This window comes from Sebastes fasciatus, chromosome 21 (genome assembly GCF_043250625.1).
Source record: "Sebastes fasciatus isolate fSebFas1 chromosome 21, fSebFas1.pri, whole genome shotgun sequence".
In the NCBI taxonomy this organism is placed as follows: domain Eukaryota; kingdom Metazoa; phylum Chordata; class Actinopteri; order Perciformes; family Sebastidae; genus Sebastes; species Sebastes fasciatus.
In genome coordinates this window covers 12,553,773-12,576,845 of record NC_133815.1, presented here as the reverse complement: position 1 = coordinate 12,576,845, position 23,073 = coordinate 12,553,773, and the positions used below count along the sequence as shown (strand labels likewise).

Below are 23,073 nucleotides of genomic sequence, written 5' to 3'. Positions count from 1 at the left end.
CCACAGAGCAACCCTCAAACCCTGCCAGTGAGAGCTTTTATGACTGTTTGAACCGTGCATTAGGCTAATTTGTTGTCCTTCACAGCCTCACTCCTCCTTGTCTCTGTCGTATTGTTCTGGCAGACTTTCACTTGATGTTGAACTTTCTGCGGAGAACACAAACGTTTTGAAATTACCCCTGCAGGCATTGAAATATCAAACAAAACAGAAAAGAGGGAGAGCAGTTTTGATGAAAATATAAAAACCCCGTAGAAGCCAGAATGAAGAACAAAGTGAAAATCTGCTGTGTGTATGTAATTGCTGGAAGCAGAGAGTGAGAAACTGCACAAATAATTAGTGGATCCTGGTAATCTTGGGAACTTGGGAGGTGTTTGTTTCTCTTTTTTGGCCGCAGCGCTGGGTACTTAGCTAACTGACAAGGCGAAACACTGCTCAACATCTTTTCTTTTTTCTTCCATACGGTACCCTTCATGCCCCCCCCACTTCCCTGATCCGTCCCCCCCCCTCTGCTCTGAAAGCTGCTTCACGTTTGTCACGGTGAGGGACGGCCCTCCTGATGGGGCCAATGACCAGAGGATGAAAGGAACTCCCTCTGTTTGTCTCTGGGAACAAAGGTGTAATTACGCCCCCATTTAGGAACAGTAAATTTATCTCCCCCTTCGTTTTCACTTGAGCGACGGGGTATTTCTTGGCTACGGGAGGATCACTGCGGTGATAAGTGAAGAAGCTTTTTTTAAATAATGCAATGGTAGTGCTAATTCATCCCCCCCGTTGATGTATGGAGAAGCAATTTGTCTTTGTATGAACAGAAGCAAGTAATAAAGCCCAGGGGTCGTATTTGTAAAGGTTGGAAGAACTGTAATGAAGTCTTTAAAACTCAAGCCTCTGTTAGTAGGTAGATCTAGCTATCCAAAGTTCTAATTGTTGTTGTTTTATATACACCATATGTTTACATATATCATTATCATGCTGAATAATGCACATACACCAAGCTGCATAAATAATCCTAAAAAATTCCGATCACAATTTTGGCCGTCACAATGAATTAAACTTGAGTGGATGCAATATTTATGCTTTGCATTTAGAGTACCTACTCTGACGCATCAAATCAAACGCTCGCTACCCACATCCGACCAATTCTAGGGTTTTGCTTTGAGCACTTAAACTCAACTCAAAAGGCAACCTGCTTGACTACATTTTCTTTAAAGGGATAAATCTCGTTTTGATCGGTTGTATATTGTGGTGGCATTATAAACATTTTGTGTCCCGTTTCATAAGCTTTTGGACAATATGATTTGTCAAATTTTCTTTTTTTTTTCTTTTAAAGAATAGCAAATTTAAAGCAACTTTTATTCATCTATAAAGCATGATATACAAATTAAGTTTTTTTTGTCAAATAAAAATGTTTTAGTGCAATAAAACTATTTTGTTTTCACATATAATTGAATGATCTTAAGCTAAATAAGTGGGATCATGTTAGCTTTAATATACACTAGCGCTGCAATGATTAATCGATTAGATGTCAACTATTTTTATTAACCGGCAACTATTTTGATAATCGATTAATCGGTTTGAATAATCTTTTAAGAATTCTGATTCCAGCTTCTTAAATGTGAATACTTCTTTTATGAAAGTAAACTGAATATCTTTGAGTTGTGGACAAAACAAGACATTTGAGGACGTCATCTTTTGCTTTTGATCGACATTTTTCACCATTTTCCGACATTTTATAGACCAAACAATCAATTAATCAAGAAAATAATCAACAGATTAATCAACAATGAAAATGATCGTTAGTTGCAGCCCTAATATACACAGCTCTCTCATGCTCTCCCTGTCTCCCTACCAGTCTGTGATCCCTTTAAGCTGCTCCTCCTGCTGTCCTCTTGCCTGACATGACAGTACAGGTGGACGGCCGCTGAAGAGAGAAGCCGTGCCCCGGAGGCCGCCGCTGCTCCCCTCCTCTATAACTCATGTCATGTATATTATTAAGCCATTAGATGCTATCAACCCTTTTGAATGATTTAATTACCCAGGAGGACCATCCTTTGAGCAAGTGAAAAGAGGGACATACATATTCATTGGGGCTGGATGTCAGCAGCAAACCCCCCCCGGTGCTACTCACTGCGACCTCAACCCTCCTTCCCTATACATCTCTGTCTCACTACACTGCCCATGCACACACCCTCCTGGCACTCTCATGCTCCATCCATCGTTTTCACCCCCCCTCCTTCACCCCACGCCACCCTTCGGTAGCTCACACACAAAAGTCTCTTGTCTTGCTCACATTGTGCGGGCTCGGACGGCTTTGGGAGCAGGTTCTGTCCACCCCTCACCCTTCTCTGTCCCCCCTCTGTCACTCATCAGGCCTGATCCAATCACTGATAAGGAAGGAAGAGGAGAAAGATAAGGTCACTGTTTGGAGCGCTCCCTCAGGCCTCCCTCTGTTCACCACCTCAAATAGTTGTTTCACAAAAGAAAATCTTTTTCCTTCCCAACAATGTGCCATTTCATTTCTGTCACTGCAGAATTTAACAACGTTGTTTGATAAAATGTGGTGTATATACATAACTCAAAAATGTTATTTTTCCCTAAAGGTGGAACTTTTACAACAACGTCAGGATTGTATCCAGGAAACAACTCCCTGACGAACTCGACTGGCTTCAACAGCACACAACAGGTAGCTGTGCACTTCCTTCTGCTTCTTCCCAACCTGGAAATCTTTATGAAACATGCATACTCAATATGTTACATTTCATCCGTGACACGTTCAAACGTAAATCACTCAGGATGTCAAAAGCTTTGTACGCAGGATTATCTACTGTACCTCCTCCAACGCAAATGCATTATGCCACAGAGGAAAGGGAGGAGGAGAAAAAAAAACACACAAGACTGATCGTTGTCCAGATGTAGGACAGAACAGACATGTGTTTGCATTTATGTTTTGGAATCTGCACTGTAAAGTAGCAACACTGGCGCAGGGCACATCTCACATTACTCTGCCAAACTTCTCTGCTACCTTTTGTCTCTCTCCACCTTTTCGATCTAAATCTCCCCTCTTTAACCACATTGTACATATCTGTCTTTATCTCTCCTTATCTTTATATCTAACTTACCATTTCCCTACTCTGTCTGTCTAGGACTACGCCAGTTATCCAGCCTTTGGCCAGGGGCAGTATGCTCAGTATTACAACAGCTCACCCTACACTTCACCCTACATGACAAGTAACAACACCAGCCCCAGCACGCCCTCCACCACCACCACCTACACCCTCCAGGAGCCACCCACTGGCATCACCAGCCAGGCACCCGTCGTAGAGAACCCCGCAGGTGAGAATCAAACCTCAGGCCGCAGGGTTGCCTTGTGTAACCTGAATACCTAAGAGCCGTGTTTCTTTTTTAAATCAACAACCCCCTCCTTCTCACTGACTGGAAGTTGCTCCTGATAAAAGAACATGAGCTAAAGGCCAACAATCTTTATCTGCACAATATGTGTAGGAAATGATTTCAGACATCACATCTAGCGTACTGCACTGTGGCAAGCAAGAAAACAAAACTGAAATCAGATGTAGAGTTTCCCATAATTTCATGTGACATTAATGCATCATCTGGCAATCGAGCACTGATTGTATCTTTATAAGTCAGTTAAAACTTTACGACTGTATTTGAAATCGTCATCAATCAACACCAAAGACATCAGGCTTTGACTAAACGTAATTTCATACACAGTCGTCCAATTTAGATAAACGACATCTTTGCTTTTTCTAGTTGACATGTACTCCATTACCTCTTGTTTATTAAATCATTATGGATCACAGTAGCTTTTAGAAACTGCAGCTGATTTATGATATGTTTGTTACCTTTAGGCCTAGCGTAGTTACAAAAAACATGTTCCAGGAAGCTGTCTGTCCTGCATCAAGACAAATGGTCACTCGCACATCTTTGCTAAAAGCAAATAATAGCTCATCTTCAATGTGCTCTTTTTTATACTCTCCTTCTTCCTTCTTTCCTTCCTTGCAGCAGAGTACAGTACCATACACAGTCCATCAACCCCCATTAAAGATTCAGATTCGGATCGATTGCGCCGGGCTTCGGATGGAAAGTCACGTGGCCGGGGAAGAAGGAACAACAACCCATCACCGCCGCCTGACTCCGACCTTGAGGTAGGGTGAGCCCGCTACCTTGGCGACAGACAGCCTCGCCCTGTCTGAGGCACACGGACACTAATCCACTTACTATATGGCTGCCACACCGGCTTTAACACATGATGGGCATTAATTCTTAAAGATTTGATTCCTTAACTCTAAATGCATTATTGATGTGGAATATATGACTTCACTAAACACATATATAAAGTTCTCTCGCATGCCTCGTAAATAAACAATAAGGCGCGTGATTAAGTGAGTCATCACTGAAGTGAATAATATATATATTCTAGTCGAAGACTGGATACTAGCTGTGACTAACAATGCACCATGAGCCATGCAACACCTTGATAGTGACCATATGTCAAAATAAACTCTTGGTAATTCAGAGGGCTCTTCATTAATATGATATGAATTAAAACGAGGTTTAATAGCACCCATTATAGCGCTGACATCATGGCGTGTTAACATATCTAGTTAATTAGTTTGTCACTATTGATTACTCTAATGTAAAGGGCAGAGGGTGGAAGGCGTGCGGTGGGGTGATGGGAGGAGTGTTGCGGCGACCAGCCCAAGCAAATGGATCCTGGTCCCTGTGGCGCACAAATACACGCTCCTGGCCTATTGACCAGGAGGATCACCTTGCAGCCCTACAGAGTGCACCATTGATTTTGCCTCTTTTCACTCTGTTTTTTCTTTGTTTCTTTCCTCCCCCCATCTCTCCAGCGAGTTTTCATCTGGGACCTGGATGAAACAATCATCGTTTTCCATTCCTTGCTTACGGGTTCTTATGCCAACAGATACGGACGGGTGAGTGACATCAGACTGTGGCAGTAGCGGTGCACTTTATCAGCAAAACACATAAATATTAAAAGGAGGGGAAAAAAAGGGGGGGAAATGGCTATTGAGCAGAGGATGGATTTCACCGAGTCTATAGTGAGAGGATAGAGCAGAACTCAATGTACAGATAATTGTTTCTTTTTTCTAATAGGTCCAATGAGGCTTGACAAGTATTTGACTGCTCTTTGCAGCTGTTGGAGCTATGCATGGCTGGTCAGGGCTCAGCTGTAGGGGCTCACAACAGTTGCACTCTGGATGTCTATTGACACATCTTAAGTGTTCCTTTCTCCTTCAGAAATGCCACATTGTTAGTTTAATTAAGTGCTTCTCAATCCATCCTTTTCAGACGGGGATCTCCCAGGAGACCCTGGCAGGAAACCGAGTCCACCGAATGTAATTCAGTCAAACTAGAGCACAGAGATTCCCTTAAACCTGCCTTAATTAGGAGTCAAATAAAAATATATTACATATGTATATATTAACAAACATATATTATTAATATACTGGAAGGTTAGTTTCCATTCAAATGTCACTGTGTATGAGACGAAGAGTTTACTTTTCCAGGCTTTGCTATTTGTTGTTGCATGTAAATTGCTTCTCTAAATTTAAACTTTCAAAACAAACAAATTTGGGAAATAAGGCAGAATCCTATTCTCATGGTTTCGTTGAGGTCATAGGTTCTATATAGCCTTCAAAGTGCATCACCCGCTCTTATTTTCCCATATAGATATAATACATAAATAACCGTAAAGCCATGTCATCACACATTCACAAATTTTTAAAGTGATAAATGAATCTTTTATTTTTGTGGGAGAGCAGCATTTTCTAATCACCGGTTGTTTTGGCTACGGAGGTGTCTGGGTTTGAAGTCAAAAAATGACATATTGCTCCTCATATGTCAGGGAGCTTAGCGTCTGCGGCCCGTGCTCTGCGCCTTTGTTCTGGTATGAGGGGGGTGTTTGATGGGGGCAGTGTTTTGTTTTTGGGGTGAAAGAGGGCTGCCCCACGACCCTCCACTGTTTATTTACTTTATTCTCAGCCCTGCATGCTGGGTAAAGAGAGAGCTAAGGCTTAGGGAGCAGTGGCTCGGTGATGAGGGACTCTCCAGCTACACACACACATGCATACACAGGGTCTCCAGTGTGCTCCTCTGAAACAGGAAACACTCCTGACTCCATAAGGGCCCGTTCCATCAGAACTCATATAGGATGTGACAGCCGCTAGAGCCCCTCTCACTTTTCTCTTTTTCTCCTCTGCACAGTTCAGTCCCTTTTTTTTTTTTTACAAAATGTTCTCTCATGCTCCAACCTGCTATCACATTAAAGCATTATTATAAGATGCTTACTCACAGCAACCACAGCGCACGCTACCTCAAAGCCTATCAGAAACACAGATCTGTAAACTACCTCAGACCACAACAACCAGCCCTTCTCTTCCCTCCCGTCTGTTATTCATGTCATCCCCATCTTAGCGGCATAAACAAAAAGTTACGAACCAGTTTTCCCTCCTAGCTGCTCTGAGTTTACTATAAATAGATGTGTATCTGAGTGAGCACGCATCCACACTTTCTCTCACTCAGTGTGACCTCCCACCCACTCTCTCTGCCTTTTTCTCTCTCTCTCATACACACATAAACACACTGCTGCTCTTATCAGCTCTTTTAATTGGCATCAAGGCAGCTCACCCCCATAAAGCTGATGGCTGAGGCCAGCTGTGCTGCTATTGGGCTGGCCAGAGCTGGAGCTTAAAGTGGGTGGGGATGGATGGGGGGTTGTTATTGGTGAGGGGCTCAGAGGGAGGGGGGGACTTGGCGCCCCTGTGGATGGCACTGACATCTCGGGACAGGTGGTGCCGGAGCAATGACAGCAGCAGCACTTTGGCCTTCTGGCCTGCTTGTATTCTTAACTCCCTCACTGACTGATTGTTTAGATTTAATTGGAAGGGATTCACTCGCGCCGGAGAAGACCGGCTTTTCCCACCAAACCGGCCCTTAATGCTAAATCACCCGACAGCGGCAGAGGTTGGAGGAGAGGGAGCTGGTAGCCGGTTGATGTGGGAGGCTAATTATTTTTGATGAATTCTGACTGAAAGATTGATTCGAACTGGGAGGTTAAGAGGAAGGAGAGAGCCTCTAGAAGTGGGGATTGAGCTCTACTTGTGTGGTTTGTCCTCTGTCATTTCAGCAAACCCATAAGCATTGTGGGGTGTGACAGCTAATCAGCAGAAAGCTCAGGTGTGTCTTCAGGTGCTTTAACTCTGTAATCCCCGCTTCTGGTCCTGTCTTTAATGCAGTCTCAACCAGCTGCAGACAATCCTCCTCCACAGCCGGCTATTGTCTGCCTTCATCCTTTGCTTGCTGAAGACAATCTGTTGATTAAAGATTTAAGATAAATAAAGGCATTCAATTTGTGCAACAACAAGAAAGGGAGCACTTCTATCCAGTTTTGTATGTTGTTTTATAATAATAATGGTATGGGAAAAATAAATGTGTTTGAGCAGTTTTGTTCATATGGGAAAAATATTTTTTGTTTATGCGAAAAATGCACTGAAGACTTTTTGCCAATTCATTATCTTCTTAAAGGGGAAATCGCACACATTGTTACAGGCTTATTAAATATTTACAGTGTAGTTCACTCCTCTCTAGGTATTATCTTACAGACAGTGCAACCCTATCACTATTACAGCGCGTGTCACATTACTGACAGAGATCATGATTTAAGGAGAAATTGCAGTATTTATTTTTGCATTTGGATTATTTTAAATATTAATAAACACCTCAAAGTGGTTGTTTGAAGGGGAATTGTGTTTAAATCACCTAGAGAGTAATCAGATGATGCATCAGCACAAGTATGTGGAGAATGGTTTTTTTTACGATGAGGCTGTGACCCCCAACTCTTCTAAATCGACCACCCCTCCTGAGAAAGAGACATGCTTTTTACTGCATTCGTTCAAGTCTGTGGCATTTCTGATGACTATTCTGGTCCCTTTCGGAGGGTCGTAAACAGAGGCTGAAACTTTCAAGTCCGCCTAATGTCTTCTTTTATGGGAATGGCCCGCTAAGGAATTTAAAGGGATTCTGTGTTAATTGAGTGACTTACAGGGAACAGCTTTATTTATTGCTTCACATTAACCCCCTTCAAATGGAACACAATTACCTCAATAGTCAGATGAAAGATTTTAATTTAATTGTTTTTGTCTGTTTTCCAGGATCCGCCGACATCTGTATCATTAGGCCTGAGGATGGAAGAAATGATCTTCAACTTGGCCGACACACACCTATTCTTTAACGACTTGGAGGTGCGTCTATTTTTGTGTTTTTCTCTCTTCTCTAAGGGCGCTTTCACAAGCCGTAGTCCAGTTTGGCTAGTTCGAATCAGAGTGAAATTGATACTTTTGGTTTGTTTTCTATTTAGTCTGGTTTGGTTTCACAGTGCACAAATTAAAGCGGACCAAATGAAAAAAAAATAATATTGAGGGGTGTGTACAAAGGAGTGAATTTATCTTTTTTTCGTCTCAAGAGCTGCTACTAATATGCAGGGAACCGCGGACTTTAATGCTGTCTAATTATTTTCACTTTGACCCAGCATTGATCTACTGTGCGCACAAATTCCTTCTCCTCAAGTTTATCTTGAATGACTTTATAAACGTCACTATTTCTGTGGACTTTATTTAGCATATTCTGTATGTTCTCTTCGGCCCAGATGTCAAGCAAACATCGGACTTCTGCAGAAGTCCAGGTCAGTCCTCTTCCGCTCATGTTAACCTGTAGTTTACCTCTGTCCATCTCCACAAATGGCCGCACAGGCAGCCTGAATTTTGGTTTGCTTGGAAACGGTCCGAGACCGCCTCTGACAAGCGGTCTCGGATCGGTTGTTTTGGTCCACACCAGAGCACGATTACTGCGTTCACAACTGCCCAAACGAACCGCACCAGAGTCTGATTAAAACGGACTAAATGTTGGCTTGTCAAAGCGCCCTAAGTCTTAAGCTCTGCTATGTTCCTGTTCTGCACAAATGCCTTCTGTTCATCTTGTGATGGTTTTAGTGGTCAGAGGAGTGTATATATTCTAACAGGAGCGTAAGAACAGTCCATCAAGATTTTAGTAAAAGCAGCAACAACTGTTTCATAGCATGGAGCCTGTTTCTCACTTATCAGTCTCATAGCGGTGAAGTATTACCTCGGAGCCCAGGGGATACCATGAATTTTACATGTGCTGTCGGTCTCCGTCATTCCTGGGTCACCAGCCCTGCCCCCACCCCCCCACCTCCTTCCCGCTCCCATAGCGGCCAGCTCAATTTGTCAAGCTCTAGTGTTTCTGTGACCCGCTCTGTCTGTGTGTCGTGCTGTGTGCTTGGTGTCGCTGTCCACCTACACCACAGACTCTAGCGTCACAGCATGAAATCCCCCGCCATCTCCCCTCCCACGCCTCTTTGCCCCCCTGATTCATGTACGGCTAGTGTAAAATCTGCCCCTGGGGCACAGGAATAGAGGGATCAAGGGTAGGGAGGTGTGTGTGTGTGTGGTGGGTTGTCTGAGTGTCTGCTTCACTCTGGGGAGAGGTAAAAGACCAGAGGGTCAGGGATGCTTATAGGCTCAGACTGTATGTACAGGAAAGTGTCCACATTTGTCCACACATGACACAAGCACAGACATGAAGTGCACCCACTACCCTCTTTCCAGATCCAGATGTCAAACCCAGCTGAATTAGTGCTCATCACATTTTTAGCAATAAATAAATCAATGGATCTCAATGGCATTTCCCTCAACACTAGTTCTATCTATCCAATTCTCTGTCTACGATTTTTATTTTTGCGATTTTTTTTGTCCCTGCCTCCTCCTCCTCCCAGTGAATCTGATCCCACTGACCCAGCACTTTTCCTCAGTGTCCTGCTTCATGCTGACCTCACAGTAGAGGAAATGTTTTGTTTGATACTTAAGTGTGAAGAGATCTGCGGCCGGTCTGCCAAGTCTCATTACTCACCACCGTGTTCGGCTGTGTTACATGAAGCAAGCCCAAAAAGGAGGAAAAAAAACGGGAGACAGAGAAAGCAAATGTTCATACTCTCCCAGACAGACGAGTGACTGAGATTCCCAAACGCAGTCATCGTGATCAAAGTTAATTGGCTGCAATTGGCTGGTTAAATATTTCCTTATGCCCTCCTGGCCGTGTAGAATCCATTGTAGCTGCACTTTATTTAATAGATGTGCCCCAATCATTTGAAAAAAATGGCAGTTTGTGACAACGCTTAAATGTGGTTTCGCTCAACATCTGTCCCGTGTTTTGATTCCTTTTCATGTGTGATGAAACTGTTCACAGACGAATTGGCAGCTCGGACTGCTTATAAAATTATTGTAAAATGCGACGCGTATTCTGCTCTATCTCAGTAACGAAATTATTAGATTTTGTTTTGACACTTTGGATTTTTTTTCCAGCTAAAACTAGAGTAGTATTATGACTAAAATAGCAGCGTGTGGTCTGCTGCAAGAATGCTTTTTAGACCATCCAATGTAAAGACCCCTCTGCAGACGCTGCAGTGATTGTCATTAACAATCATACCAGAGGAGGAGTGACATTCTCTTGAAGGCATATTGATCTCCCCCTCTTAAACTGAGCTGGGCCAGTCTGAGTGTTAAGTGCCAGTTCTCAGCAATGCCTAACCAGTTGTGTTTCCTCTCTGCTGATTTACAACCCTCCATCTCAGATAGAGCTAAATAAAGTCCAACTATAAATACCGCAGCCAAGCAGCAGTTATGTATTTAAGCATGTGCAGAAATGCATATGGTCCATCTAATTTAGTCTAAGCCATAAAGGGAGACCCCAGAGGCTGTGCAGAAACACAGGTGCAGAGTTAGTGGCCTGACGGTGTGTGTGTGTGTGTATATGTATGTATGTATGTGTGTGTGTGTGTGTGTGTGTGTTTGTGTGTGTGTGTGAGTGGTCCAGCTAAGTCTTAACACTGTTGTCCTGCTAGCGTCTGCACACGAACATTAAATATGGACTCAGTGTCCTTACAACTTCACTATATGTGCAGTCCCAGATTATTTGCTTGCATTACAATTAGGGCTGTCAATCGATTGCAAATTAATCGTTTTATCTGTTCGAAATGTACCTTAAGGGAGACTATGACTTGCCCCAAACTGCATGTGATTACCATAAAGTGAGCATGTCTGTAAAGGGGAGACTCGTTGGTACCAATAGAACCCATTTTCATTAACATATCTTGAGGTCAGAGGTCAATTGACCCCTTTGAAAATGGCCCTGCCAGTTTTTCCTCGCCAACATTTTGCGTAAGTTTGGAGCGTTATTTAGCCTCCTTTGCGACAAGCTAGTATGACATGGTTGGTACCAATGGATTCCTTAGGTTTTCTCAGTTTCTAGCTTTAAATCTGAGTCCGCTACAACCTCCAAAAGATTGAATAGCGGCCAGGCCCGATGGCGGCCCGTCGGATTTTTAAGAGGTTAATTAAAAATCGCAAGTTGCATTAATGTGTTAAAGAAATTAGTGGCGTCAAAACAAATTTGTGTTAACACATTATCATCGCATTTCCTTTGACAGACCTAATTAAAATGTTCATTTTTTAAGATAATATACTCACACAAAATGCACTAGTGTTGTTTTATAGGCCTCTAAACATCACAATTAAGCATAATAATGTGCTCAGCCTGCCAAAGCCTGAGCCAGCATAGTCGTGTGTGTGTGTGTGTGTGTGTGTGTGTGTGTGTGTGTGTGTGTGTGTGTGTGTGTGTGTGTGTGTGTGTGTGTGTGTGTGTGTGTGTGTGTGTGTGTGTGTGTGTGTGTGTGTGTGTGTGTGTGTGTGTGTGTGTGTGTGTGTGTGTGTGTGTGTGTGTGTGTGTGTGTGTGTGTGTGTGTGTGTGTGTGTGTGTTTGAATGGAGGCTGGACGGCGTTGATGGAGCTGGTGAGTGACGATTCAGAGGAAAGTCATAAAAAGAAAGAGGGCATGCCGAAGGGGTCAACAGGGATCAGTTTCACCCTTAAGTCTCTCTCTCTCTCTCCCTCCCTCTTTCTCTTCTAACCTTTTTCTGGATCGGCGCTCTCTTTTTTCATTCACTTTTAGATCTTATTGAAGGTGCGTCCCAGAAATACTGCACCTCCCCAAAAGACTTCACACACAAATCTCTCTCTCTCTATCGATCGTCCCGTATAAACCATTTGCTGCTCAGCCCTTTAAAAGACGGGTGTAGTGTTGTATGAACAGTCTGTTTTTATTGTCAAAAATGCTCTCACTGAAGGATGTGTTAGGAAAGTAATTCAAGGCAATATGATTCCTATTGATGTGATATCCACTCTATTAATTTCCCTTATAGAAGAAGTTTCAGTAGCTACAGAGATAAACAAATAATCAATGTTACTTCTAAGACAAAACTTGATACAAATAATAACAAATAGAAAAGTCAATAATTTCATTATTTTTTTATTCATTATTTTCAGAATTACCATCAAAATGAATAATAACCCATTTCATATTTTTCAAAATAATATACTTTTATGAGTAGATTTGTTGCTCATATATCTTATTTTTGAAATCTAATAAATTTGCCTCACCATTTTCACACTAGCGCTAGGTGTGGGGTTGAATGTGAGTTAATTGATGGTCTAAAGTGATGTGTGTAATGAAGCCCACTGAGGCTTAGCTCACTGGGAAGACTGACAGCTCTGCTGTGACTCAGGGTGAGAGTTTACTGTAGGTGCGCTAACGCCGAACAGTATGTGGGAACCGGGGGCCTCTCTGGCCGAGTCCCCCTGTGTTCCCCTCTCAGTGGGGTACGGTGGGCTGCCGTCTCCCCCTTCCCTGGGTGAGAAAACAACCCTCCCTGTCTGGAGGATAAAGGGCATGGGGGCAAACCACTCACAGCGAGAGAGAGGGGGAGAGGTCTCTAAAGGTGGGAACATTTTAAATTAGTCCACTGATGCCTCCATGCTGTGTGCAACCCTCTCTCACACACTCTAAACATGTTGTGCTGCAAATTCTTAACGCACACATACATACTGTACGAACACTCGTGAAAGTACCCACAGACTCACACACATACCTGTGGAGCAACCCTGTGACACTGTGAGCTGAATGCCTTTTATAGCTCCCAGACTGCAGTTGCAGGGTTGAAACCTCCTCTGTCACTCTCACCCAGGGGCTGCCTGTTAATGAGAGATGCTGTGAAACGCATGGTTACCTTTTCCTAGTGGCCGAAATGGCCCTCCAGAGCCTCTTAGCGTGGAGCCGTTCTGTTGGTTTTATGTCCCACAGTAGAGAGTCGGATCCTGTACTCGCCATTCCATATGATTGGTAGCTTTATGGTGTTTTCCTTGATAGTATATTTGAAAGATTTTATTCACAGTAAGGAGGAACTCAATGCTAACTGTGCTTTTCATTGAATCATGAAGTCGATCGGTGTCCAATTAACACTGTAGCCTTGTGGCACAGGTTTTTATTTATATTTCAATAACACTATCATGACACATAAAACTGAACAACCCATCACGATCTGCACCGGTGAAAAACTATGAAACCAGAGAAAAGGAGTTTTTCTTGTTTTCAACTTTAGTACGTTTGGAGTGCGTGCCGTCCCAGAAATTCTGCTTGCAGCGTTGTCGAGAACCGCGGTATGGCTGCTTGCATCCGCCAAGTGTGAAGTTGATTGGATCAACGGTTCTTGAGATATGCGAAGGGCAGTCCTACGTACATACACAGACAGACCGACCAAGAATACTTCCTTTAGAGTTACATGATGCTGCTACAATGCCACCTTTTGGCCAAATGGAACCAAATTTGCCATGGTCTCTCAGACATCGTATCTACACATGTCCACCAAATGTGGTCGCAATAGCACAAAGTATTGAGGAGATATGAAATTTTTTGTGTTATAAGCCCCGCCCACAGCATTTGAGCTATCTTTGAGAGCCAGCTATAGTAAAACTGTATTGAATATCAACAATCCCAAAAATTAACTTTTTCCTGTTTGATCCAGATATGTTCTGTATCAAATTTGGTGACAATTGTTCAAAATGTCTATGAGCGAAAAATCTAATTTAGACAAAATTAAAAATGGCTCGACGCAAATGGGTGTGGCTTAGAATTTTGTTTCTGAGACTTATGGTTCAAAAGTTACAGGCCAAAACATAAAGTTCATTGCTATAGCGCCACCATCTGGCCAAATTGTACCACATTCGACACTCCCTTGGGTCCTGAGCAATACACCCGCCAAGTGTGAAGTCAATCGGATGAGCGGTTCTCGAGATGTGTGAATAGCACACAGTCAGAGATTCCTTGCTTTATAGTTTGATACAGTGCAACCACATTGCAACAGTGAACTAAAAAAAGCCCATTTTCATATATAGTATATTTTGTCAGATGGGCTTCTTTAGTTCTGTACACACTGATGTGGGTATTTCATCATTTGCCTGGACACTCATGCAGCAGTCCTGTCATGCTCCTCGACATAACTCCATCACGTCTCGAGGCGGGGCCACTGATGTGTTTTGGAAAGACTACAGAGAGAAAGTGGAGGTTTGAAAAGCCACCCTGTCAATCTTCGCTCCACAGCACTCCACCTCACCCCCACCCTCCTCCACCCGCTATCCTAACACGGCCGATTTAATGCACCAATAGGGATCGAGGGTGCACGGAAAATATACTATTACTGTCTGATGACAAATGATGATATTTAAGAATAGATTTCGTGTCCTGAATTAAAGAGGGAGCACCTGCCCAGCATGGTCTGTGGAGGAAGAGAGCAGAAACTTTGTCCAAACAACAGTCTGCTTGGCAAGAACAAACAGTTTCTCTGTGGACACATTTGTTGCGAAGGGAAAATGCTGAAACAACTGAGATTTGATATTGCATTTAATGTCGCTCTCCTTGAGGTGTGGTTTGGACATGCAGCGCCAAAAATAGGAAATAACGAGAAGCAGCTCATCCATCACACATAACTAATTCATACTTTTCACTGCCTACCTGTGGGGTGATTCTTTCTTTTCCAACTTTTCCAGACACTATACTTACAGACCGCTTTGTTAAACTTCTGTCTGTTCCTGAGCAAAGCTTACTCGTGCTCCCTCTCTGCCTGATCGTGTGAATTTCCGTAAAACCAGCATATACCTCTCTATACCTGTGCTTTGTTTGGCGCCGCTGTTTGAATTCCGTGGCTGTTCAAGCACAGATTGTGGATTGGAATGAAGTGGGTTCGAAGAACTCTCCCTTTGTTACCCACATCCTGTGTTTGACCCCCAGGTAATCACGGTCTCCCCCCTACCTCCTCCCCCCCCCACCAGACAGGGGTGCCTGTGGTGGGAACGGAGAAGGAAGTTGCTGGGGGTCACAGACCGCGGGGGGGATGACAGCCGCTGCCGGTGGAGTGGCGGTATTGAGAACCTGCGAACCATGGATGAGCCTTTTTCACATGGCATTAGCCTGTAGGGTCACAAGGAATGCTGTGATGACGGCTGTTATCGCTCACACTGTGGGTTTGACCACCCACCCCCACCCTGACGGCTCACCTGAGAGAGAGAGGATGAGAGAGAAGGGGCGAGCTTGTATCAAAAAAAAGTGGATACTATCTATATGGCGGTGACCTTCATTGGGAAATGCAGTTCGAAGAGTTAGTTTAGTTAGCTCTGTGTTTTGGTAACATGCATTGCTGACTCGCCCCGTCTTTCTTCTCCCTGCCTCTGACTGTTGCAGTCACCACTCTGAGCTCTTTCCAGGGCTACAGGAAGACTCGGGCCGTCATCGCTGATTGCCTAATGACAGATGCCAAGGGAACAAAGAGGGCTCTGATAGCGGTGAAGAGTTTTCAGCAGACTAGTGGACAGACAGAGAGACAGGGAATAGGAAGAGAGAGTGAATGATGTAGAGATGGAAGCATCCTGTCTTCAATTGTTGTGCAATTTTTTTTTTTTTTTTGCCGTCTTTCCTGTACAGATAAGGTAGCTCAGATAAAAGCAAAGAATGCTGCTGATGAATTTAACAGAAAGACGTAGTGTTTGCATAAGGAGTAATTGCGATGGCTTCTGGTCGAGGGTCTTCACTCCTGAGTACAGTAGGAACATCTGGTGTGAGTTAGTGGTGATTGTAGGTTTTAGAGAGACCACTGTTTGCTTGGTGTGGGGAGAACGGGGGGGATTCGATGGGAAAGACAAGTTGAAAAGGTTCTAAGAAATCCTCTGACTGCCCCTCAATGTGCCACCATCTTGAAGCCCTGTCACTCTATTGTTACAAAATAATAGCAGAATGTTATTTTTTCTTTTAAGCTTTCCAATGAGTCAGTGACAGTAACTTTAAGTGAAGTATTTTTATTAAGTCCGGCATGCATTAGGGCTGTCAATCGATTAAAATATTTAATTACAATTAATTGCATAGTTAATCGTGATTAATCACACATTTTGTATCTGTTCAAAATGCACCTTAAAGGGAGATTTGTCGAGTATTTAATACTCTTATAAACATGGGAGTCGGCAAATATGCTTGCTTTATACAAATGGATGTATATATTTATAATTGGAAATTAATTAACAACACAAAACAATGACAAATATTGTCCAGAAACCCTCACAGGTACTTCATTTAGCATAAAAAAATATTCTCAAATCATAACATGGCAAACTGCAGCCCAACAGGCAACAACTGTTAAAGAAATTAGTGTCGTTAAAACGAACTTGCATTAACGCGTTATTATCGTGTTAACTTTGAAAGCCTTGCATTCATATAAATGAGCTAATTTATCACAAGGTGACACTAATAAAACTATAAAAACATATTTATCCTTTTTTATGAGACACATTATTTTTGCTCTCTATGCATTTTTCAGATCTGTTGTCTGATTTATTTGGCATTTCATAATCCATCCATCCAGCAACCCCATGGTGTTTCTTTCCATCCCATCCACTGCGCCTGTATGACTGCACTTAACTGACTTGAACCTGCACCGTCCATGGCTCTGTGGTGTTTACGAGGCCTTCAAGTGCCTCCTAATGAGTACGTGTAAGGGTTACTGTACAACATTACCCACAGCCAGCTCCTCTATTAGCTTTCCCAGTCCTCCCAGGAAGCCAGTGCAGAGGTTTATGCCAGCCCCAGCTGGGAACAGTAATTGTTGGAGTCGGCACATTCTTCCAACAACCCCCCCTCGCTTTTTATTCACCGCACACACACAGATGAACTTCTATCTGTAAGCCCAGTTCAGCTGTTAATTAAGCGTTACAGAATATAAGAACTATGTAAACACACAGAAACAAAGAAATGGGAGGCGTTCAGTGTATTTTTCTTTTTTAACACTTTACATTTGTTGAGGTTTGATGTGTTTATTAGCTTTGAGGATTTGGAAACGTTCATGAAAAATCATTCATAATCAGGCAGCAATTATAACGGCTATAGTTAGGCCTAATTACTGAGACATATTTATGTGTTTCGGGTCATGTTGGAGTTCTGGCACCTAAAGTAGGCCCATAATTAACACGCTGAGTAATATTGTTCTCACATAGCTGTTTTGATCCATGCTGGCTGTCAGACTCGGAAAGAAACACATTACAGAGGAAGAACAAACACGAGGAGCTATTGTCATTAAACAAGGTGCCAGGAGACAGCGTACAATTAGGCTGTGATATACCAACCGAGTCGGCTGATTGTGTCTGATTCATCAGCGGGTAATTACTGGATAATAGAGGCATTCCAGTCACTTTCACCAGAATGGGAGGTCTTTGAAAGGAGGCTTTATGAGGTGCTTAACCCAGGCTGCAGTTTTTTGTTTTCCTAAACAAACAGACATGCCTCTACTACTTAAGGAATTAAGCACACCAATACTTCTGGCTTGGGTCGGGGATAATTCGCGAACATAAATTATCCGCAAGTTTGTTGGCAGCCGATCTTCAAGCTGGGACAAATTGTTGCTTTCTTCAACTATTAAAGATCTGCTGGTGAGTGTCTGGAAACAGATTAGGCCAACAGAGCTAAGAGCCCCCGCCTGCGCCCCGTCTCCAATTGGCAGTCCATCTTCTGGAACGCGGGGCTCAGAGCTCGCTCCATGTGAGGTCACTTTGGACTCGCTTCCCCCAGCCTCTACCCGCTGCTCTCCTCCATCTCCACCTCTCTACCCCTTCCACCCCCTTTATCGGGGTGCCGGAGCCCCGGAGAGGAGGGGAGAGGGGTCACGGGGTCAAAGTCTTTTCCTCTTTGGATCTCGGGGCTTGCTGGGAGAGGCTTGGCGAGAGAATGGCTGCATTAGAGCAGGGGTTGGGGGTCAAGATTTTAATTCTGTTAAAGAACAGCTGGTTTGAGTTTCTCCGCACGTCGCTCTCCCCTCCCTTTCCCCACAAATCCAGGGAGATGAAAAATTTGTTCAGAGGGGAACCAGTAAAATAAAAAAGGTTTACAGTCCAAAGCCCTTACCCTTACCCTGCTCTAGCATTAGAGAGGAATGCAATAACGTCAGCATTTGGCCCCAGTTAGATTGACTTAAAACAAGGAAGTCCTTTCTGTGTTTTGGTGTCTTAACAGCCGGATGAAACTTAATTAAAAAGCTTAAAAAATCTGGAGGGATTTTTCATACTGGAGACTGGAGGAATTCTCTCCCTCAAGTTTCAATTTCCATGAGAAATTATTATTTCTCACATAACTTTAAACAGGTGAGACTAACCTTTTTGGCAGTTACACAACCAATTTAAAACTTTCCAGAGAAACTACTTCATAGCGATATCAAATACGCTCTCTGTTATTCATTCTAGATTAGGGCTGACTGAAACAAATTGAGAGTTTGACGTCACATTAATTTCAAAGCCTTTTGCTCTTACTGCTCAACTTTGCGCTGGCTAAATTGCTAGCCACCACAAGTTTTAGCAAAAAGAAGCTCTCTCTGCTCTGCCCCAAGTGAAATGTGTTGATCTGAATGCCAAGGCAGGACTCCCTCACATCTCGAGCTGGCCTCGGAGGGGAGGGGGGGGGGAGGCGGAGAGAGGCGAGGAAGGGGGAGGCACTAGAGCTCTCCTATAAATGGAAAACTAATAACAGATTTCTAGTCTGCTTTCTCCTTGCGCTCCTTTGCCGGCTGGCTGGGCTGACTGGCCCCGGGGCTGTGTTGGTGTGTGGCGCAGCAGCAATCAGAGGTCATAATTTCATTGGCGGTTAGCATCAGGTTCAATTTTTCTAGTAGGTTACATTCGCCAGAAAGTCTGGATTGTGTTACTGCGTACCGGCGGAATCAGCGCAGAGCTGCAGAATCCCTCTACCTTTCCAAGAGGAGCCAGGCACCCCCAAAGGGGAAGAAGAGCGCGCACATATGTTTAGAGATCCACACACTTCATACACAGACACATACACATGCACAGACCATTAGGCTCTTTTATACATTCAGCTAGCCTACATACATCCTTCTACCGTATGTATACAGTATATATCAGTACTTGCAGACATAGCTGCTCAAATGCCAACGTGGGGAGTGTTTAGAGTTGCTGGATTGAGACTTAATTGGTTATGTCTGTGGGTGTGCATATCTTTAGACCCCTCTAGTGGTAGCAGTCCATTCTGACTCATGATGAGGTTAGTTTTTGTTTGGACAGAGCTGGTGAGGGCACAAGGGAAGGAAAATGTGGAGAACTGATTCAAAAGGATATAAAGAGAAAGTCAAGGAGAAGGGGATTAAGACTGAGTGTCCAGCCGAAGCACAAATTCCTGAATAAATATGTTGTTTTTAGTGAAAAATGATGTGGAACATGTGGGGAGTGTCCTTCCCCAAGACAGAAACCTCTCTAAAAGAAGTGCGTGAATCCTGCTTTACTCAAAAATATTTGTTTTGTGTCTTCCAGGAATGTGACCAGGTACATATCGACGATGTGTCCTCTGACGACAACGGTCAGGATCTGAGGTACAACACCGGTACACTTTCAGTCTTTGATCAAATAGTCAAAGTAAACTGTTGCCCTTTGTTGACACATTCTTTCTTTGTCTTTATCTCAGTACGTATAACTTCGGCGCTGACGGTTTCCACGCAGCAGCGACCAGTGCCAATCTATGTCTGGCCACGGGCGTGCGGGGAGGCGTGGACTGGATGAGAAAACTGGCCTTCCGCTACAGACGAGTAAAAGAAATCTACACCACCTACAAAAATAACGTCGGAGGTAATCCCCCAACAAGCAGCGGCGCTGCTCTGTACAGATCTGTCGAGTAGAAATGAGTTTGCAGATGTACGTGCCCTCATTTGTGTGGGCGTTTATGTGTGAGTGTTTGTGCACGTGTGTGTCTTTCTAAAAGCACACCACTTGGTCGGGGTAAATTTTGAAAATTTCAGTGGTATTCGAAGGGCTGGTCCAACCCAAACAATGTTACCCTGCGTTTCAGGTCTGCTGGGCCCGGCCAAAAGGGAAGCCTGGTTGCAATTGCGAGCAGAAATTGAAGCCTTGACGGACTCCTGGTTAACACTGGCACTGAAAGCACTAACATTAATCCACTCAAGGTAGGACTCCAGTGAGGAAAATTGTACCCAGTCCCATACCGCACATATATAAACTCGCATGTGGTGTAAATAAGTCAACTCCATATTCCCAAGCTATTAAAGAAAACGCTCTTCTGGATTTTCTGATTTTTGTGTTAAGAGATCTGACTTTAAAAGGAAGCTGATTCTTCATCGCATGACATGTTTTAAACAATTGATGCATTGCAGTGTCTCTATGTTGTTTTCTTTTGTCCTCCCTCAGAGTGATTTAGAATGATGTCATCCCTCTGCTCTCCTCCTCTTGTCTCTCTGCTGCAGGTCAAACTGTGTGAATATCTTGGTGACCACCACGCAGCTCATCCCCGCCCTGGCTAAGGTCCTGCTCTACGGCTTGGGGATTGTCTTTCCTATCGAGAATATTTATAGTGCAACCAAAATAGGTAAACGCGTGCTTCGACTCCTCTTTTGTTTTGTCCGCTGTGAATCACTTTGGGACACGAATGCTTGTTGTTTTTAGCTCGGCGAGTGTATAAAGTTAAGACACACGTGCTACCTAAAGTGACGGGACCGAGGCGTGGATGGGGTGGGAGATTCGGTCACCGGAGAGGGTTGATGTTCTTCTATGAAGGAATAGGCCTAATCAGCCTGGGATTATTTTCCTGGAGCTGGGCCTGCGCTGGGCCTCCCCAGGCCTCTCCTGTTCAGTCTCTGCATATGAAACCACTTCTGCACATTTATGTCATTCCACAGCAACAAGAACCCCCCTTCTTCCTCCTCCTTCTCCCCCCTCTTCCTCCCGTCCTTCCCCTTCTTCACTGTTTCAAATGCAAAATAAACATCGAGCTTCACTCCCGCACCGTTTTCAGGCCCGTCAGCGTCAGAGTTGGAGCAGAGTGCAGCTCAGGGTTCCACGGAGCGTTAAGCACACTGGTCCTCCTAACCAGACCCTGTAGCATGCAAGAGTGATTTTAGCTGATTTAAGTCCATTTGTCCCATGTTTGAGGAGCAGGAGGGCAGAGTTAATGCTTTTCAGATTGCCTTTATCTGAGGGCTGATCTTATCACATCTCCTCGCTGAGCTCCAAGTGTTTACACTCGGCCCTATTTTGTCCGTGTGGTGTTTTTAAAGGGGGCTCTTGTCACCCTGTGCCTTTGAATCAACTTGACGGTGTTTTAGTGTCCGTGTGCCTGTTTGCATCCACTCTACGCTACACTAACACCCTGCTGTTGACTCCACCCCCCACAGGGAAGGAGAGCTGCTTCGAGAGAGTAATTCAAAGGTTCGGGAGGAAAGTTGTTTACATTGTTGTTGGAGACGGTGTGGAAGAGGAGCAAGGCTCAAAAAAGGTAAGAAGCCTTGGAATAATAGACACCACACACTGCATACACATTGGTGAAAACATTTATCAGAAGTGCACGGAGCGAGGAGAAAAGACAATGTTTGGACTTCCCTCCGTGAGGTCAGGAGTTCATTATGAATGCTCACAGAACACAAAACATACCTGCCATACTTTCCCAAAGAAAGGAATCAGCACCCCGGCTCTCCTCCTCAACAGTCTTACTTTACTTTTCATTCGTTTATCCTCTTATAGGGCGTCCGAGTACAAGAGAGAAAGTCTGCAGTGTGTAATCAGCGCTCTTCCTCCGCCATCTCAGGTTTACAGAGCAGGGGAGGGGAGAGATGGCATAATTATATATTCCTGCTCGGTGCCCTGAGCAGCGTGAATGCTGAGTGTGTAATGCAAGGCAAAGCCCTTTCAGGCACGTTGTAAATAGAACACACGCATAAAGGAGACTTAAATCATTGTTGATGAATTAGAATATTTACTGCAATGCCAAGCCTGGTGGCGCGAGACGGGTTCAGAAAGTATCTGCTGAGATGAATTTTACCTGTCGGCTCTTGCTCCACAATTTGTGTATTGAGCGTTTCTGCCAAGTTTGGTTGCAAACCAAATGCCACAAGCAAGCGAACATATTCATTAGCAAATTAATCAGAGCATATTTCACTGACAGCTACGGTGAGCCACAGTGTCAGAGTGAAGACATGGAGTTCTCCTTTGAAACGCCTCCAGCTCCTTTTTCACCTGTTTCCCGGTAAACAACGAGCAGAAGCGTGAGGACAGATGAAGAGGAAGAAGTAGCAACCTTTAACCCCGGATAAGAGTGTAAAGCAATAGCTCTGTATTATGAAAAGCCGAACACACCCTGGGAATATGGTCTTGAGGGATGATTGTGGAAAAAGATGCAAATATTTTCACTCAGCGTTGAGTTGTTGGGAGTGTGACATTGATGGAAGGATAAGGCGTTTCTTTTTTTTCCCACTCCGTCTGAGTGGTGCGAGTCCCACGACACGCCGTGCGGTAAAAGGTTTCTGTGTCAACATCAGAGAGGACGTGAAATAACACAACAATTTCACCCGTCAAGGAGGCACACATCAGACGTGACACTGCGTGGAACTACAAAAGCGAAATGTCTAAAAGTTCTCTCAGCCCTCATTCCTCCACCTAAAAAAAAAATCCACAACCCCTGAAACAATTCCGCCTTCGGTTATTACCATCGCCTGGGAGAGTCGGCACAGATAGCATCTCCAGCTTTTAAACTTAAAAGCAAAGACAATTTACAAAACAAAAAGCAAAGAGCTTTTTAAGG

At 43.9% G+C, this 23,073-nt stretch overlaps 1 protein-coding gene across 18 annotated transcripts in view; it reads left to right on the top strand.

The window, feature by feature from the left end:
* Window positions 1-23,073, top strand: part of eya1 (EYA transcriptional coactivator and phosphatase 1) — a 66,158-nt gene that overhangs the window by 39,380 nt on the left and 3,705 nt on the right. For 13 of the 18 annotated variants that reach the window (XM_074621894.1, XM_074621907.1, XM_074621906.1 and 10 more), the window contains 10 exons: window positions 2,598-2,680; window positions 3,141-3,330; window positions 4,021-4,163; window positions 4,872-4,955; window positions 8,193-8,282; window positions 19,800-19,858; window positions 19,951-20,111; window positions 20,332-20,446; window positions 20,744-20,865; window positions 21,671-21,771. In XM_074621894.1, the coding sequence (XP_074477995.1) occupies window positions 2,598-2,680; window positions 3,141-3,330; window positions 4,021-4,163; window positions 4,872-4,955; window positions 8,193-8,282; window positions 19,800-19,858; window positions 19,951-20,111; window positions 20,332-20,446; window positions 20,744-20,865; window positions 21,671-21,771 (1,148 nt within the window). The remainder of the gene's footprint in view (window positions 1-2,597; window positions 2,681-3,140; window positions 3,331-4,020; window positions 4,164-4,871; window positions 4,956-8,192; window positions 8,283-19,799; window positions 19,859-19,950; window positions 20,112-20,331; window positions 20,447-20,743; window positions 20,866-21,670; window positions 21,772-23,073) is intronic. The other 5 variants (XM_074621909.1, XM_074621904.1, XM_074621908.1 and 2 more) reach the window with 1 other exon arrangement.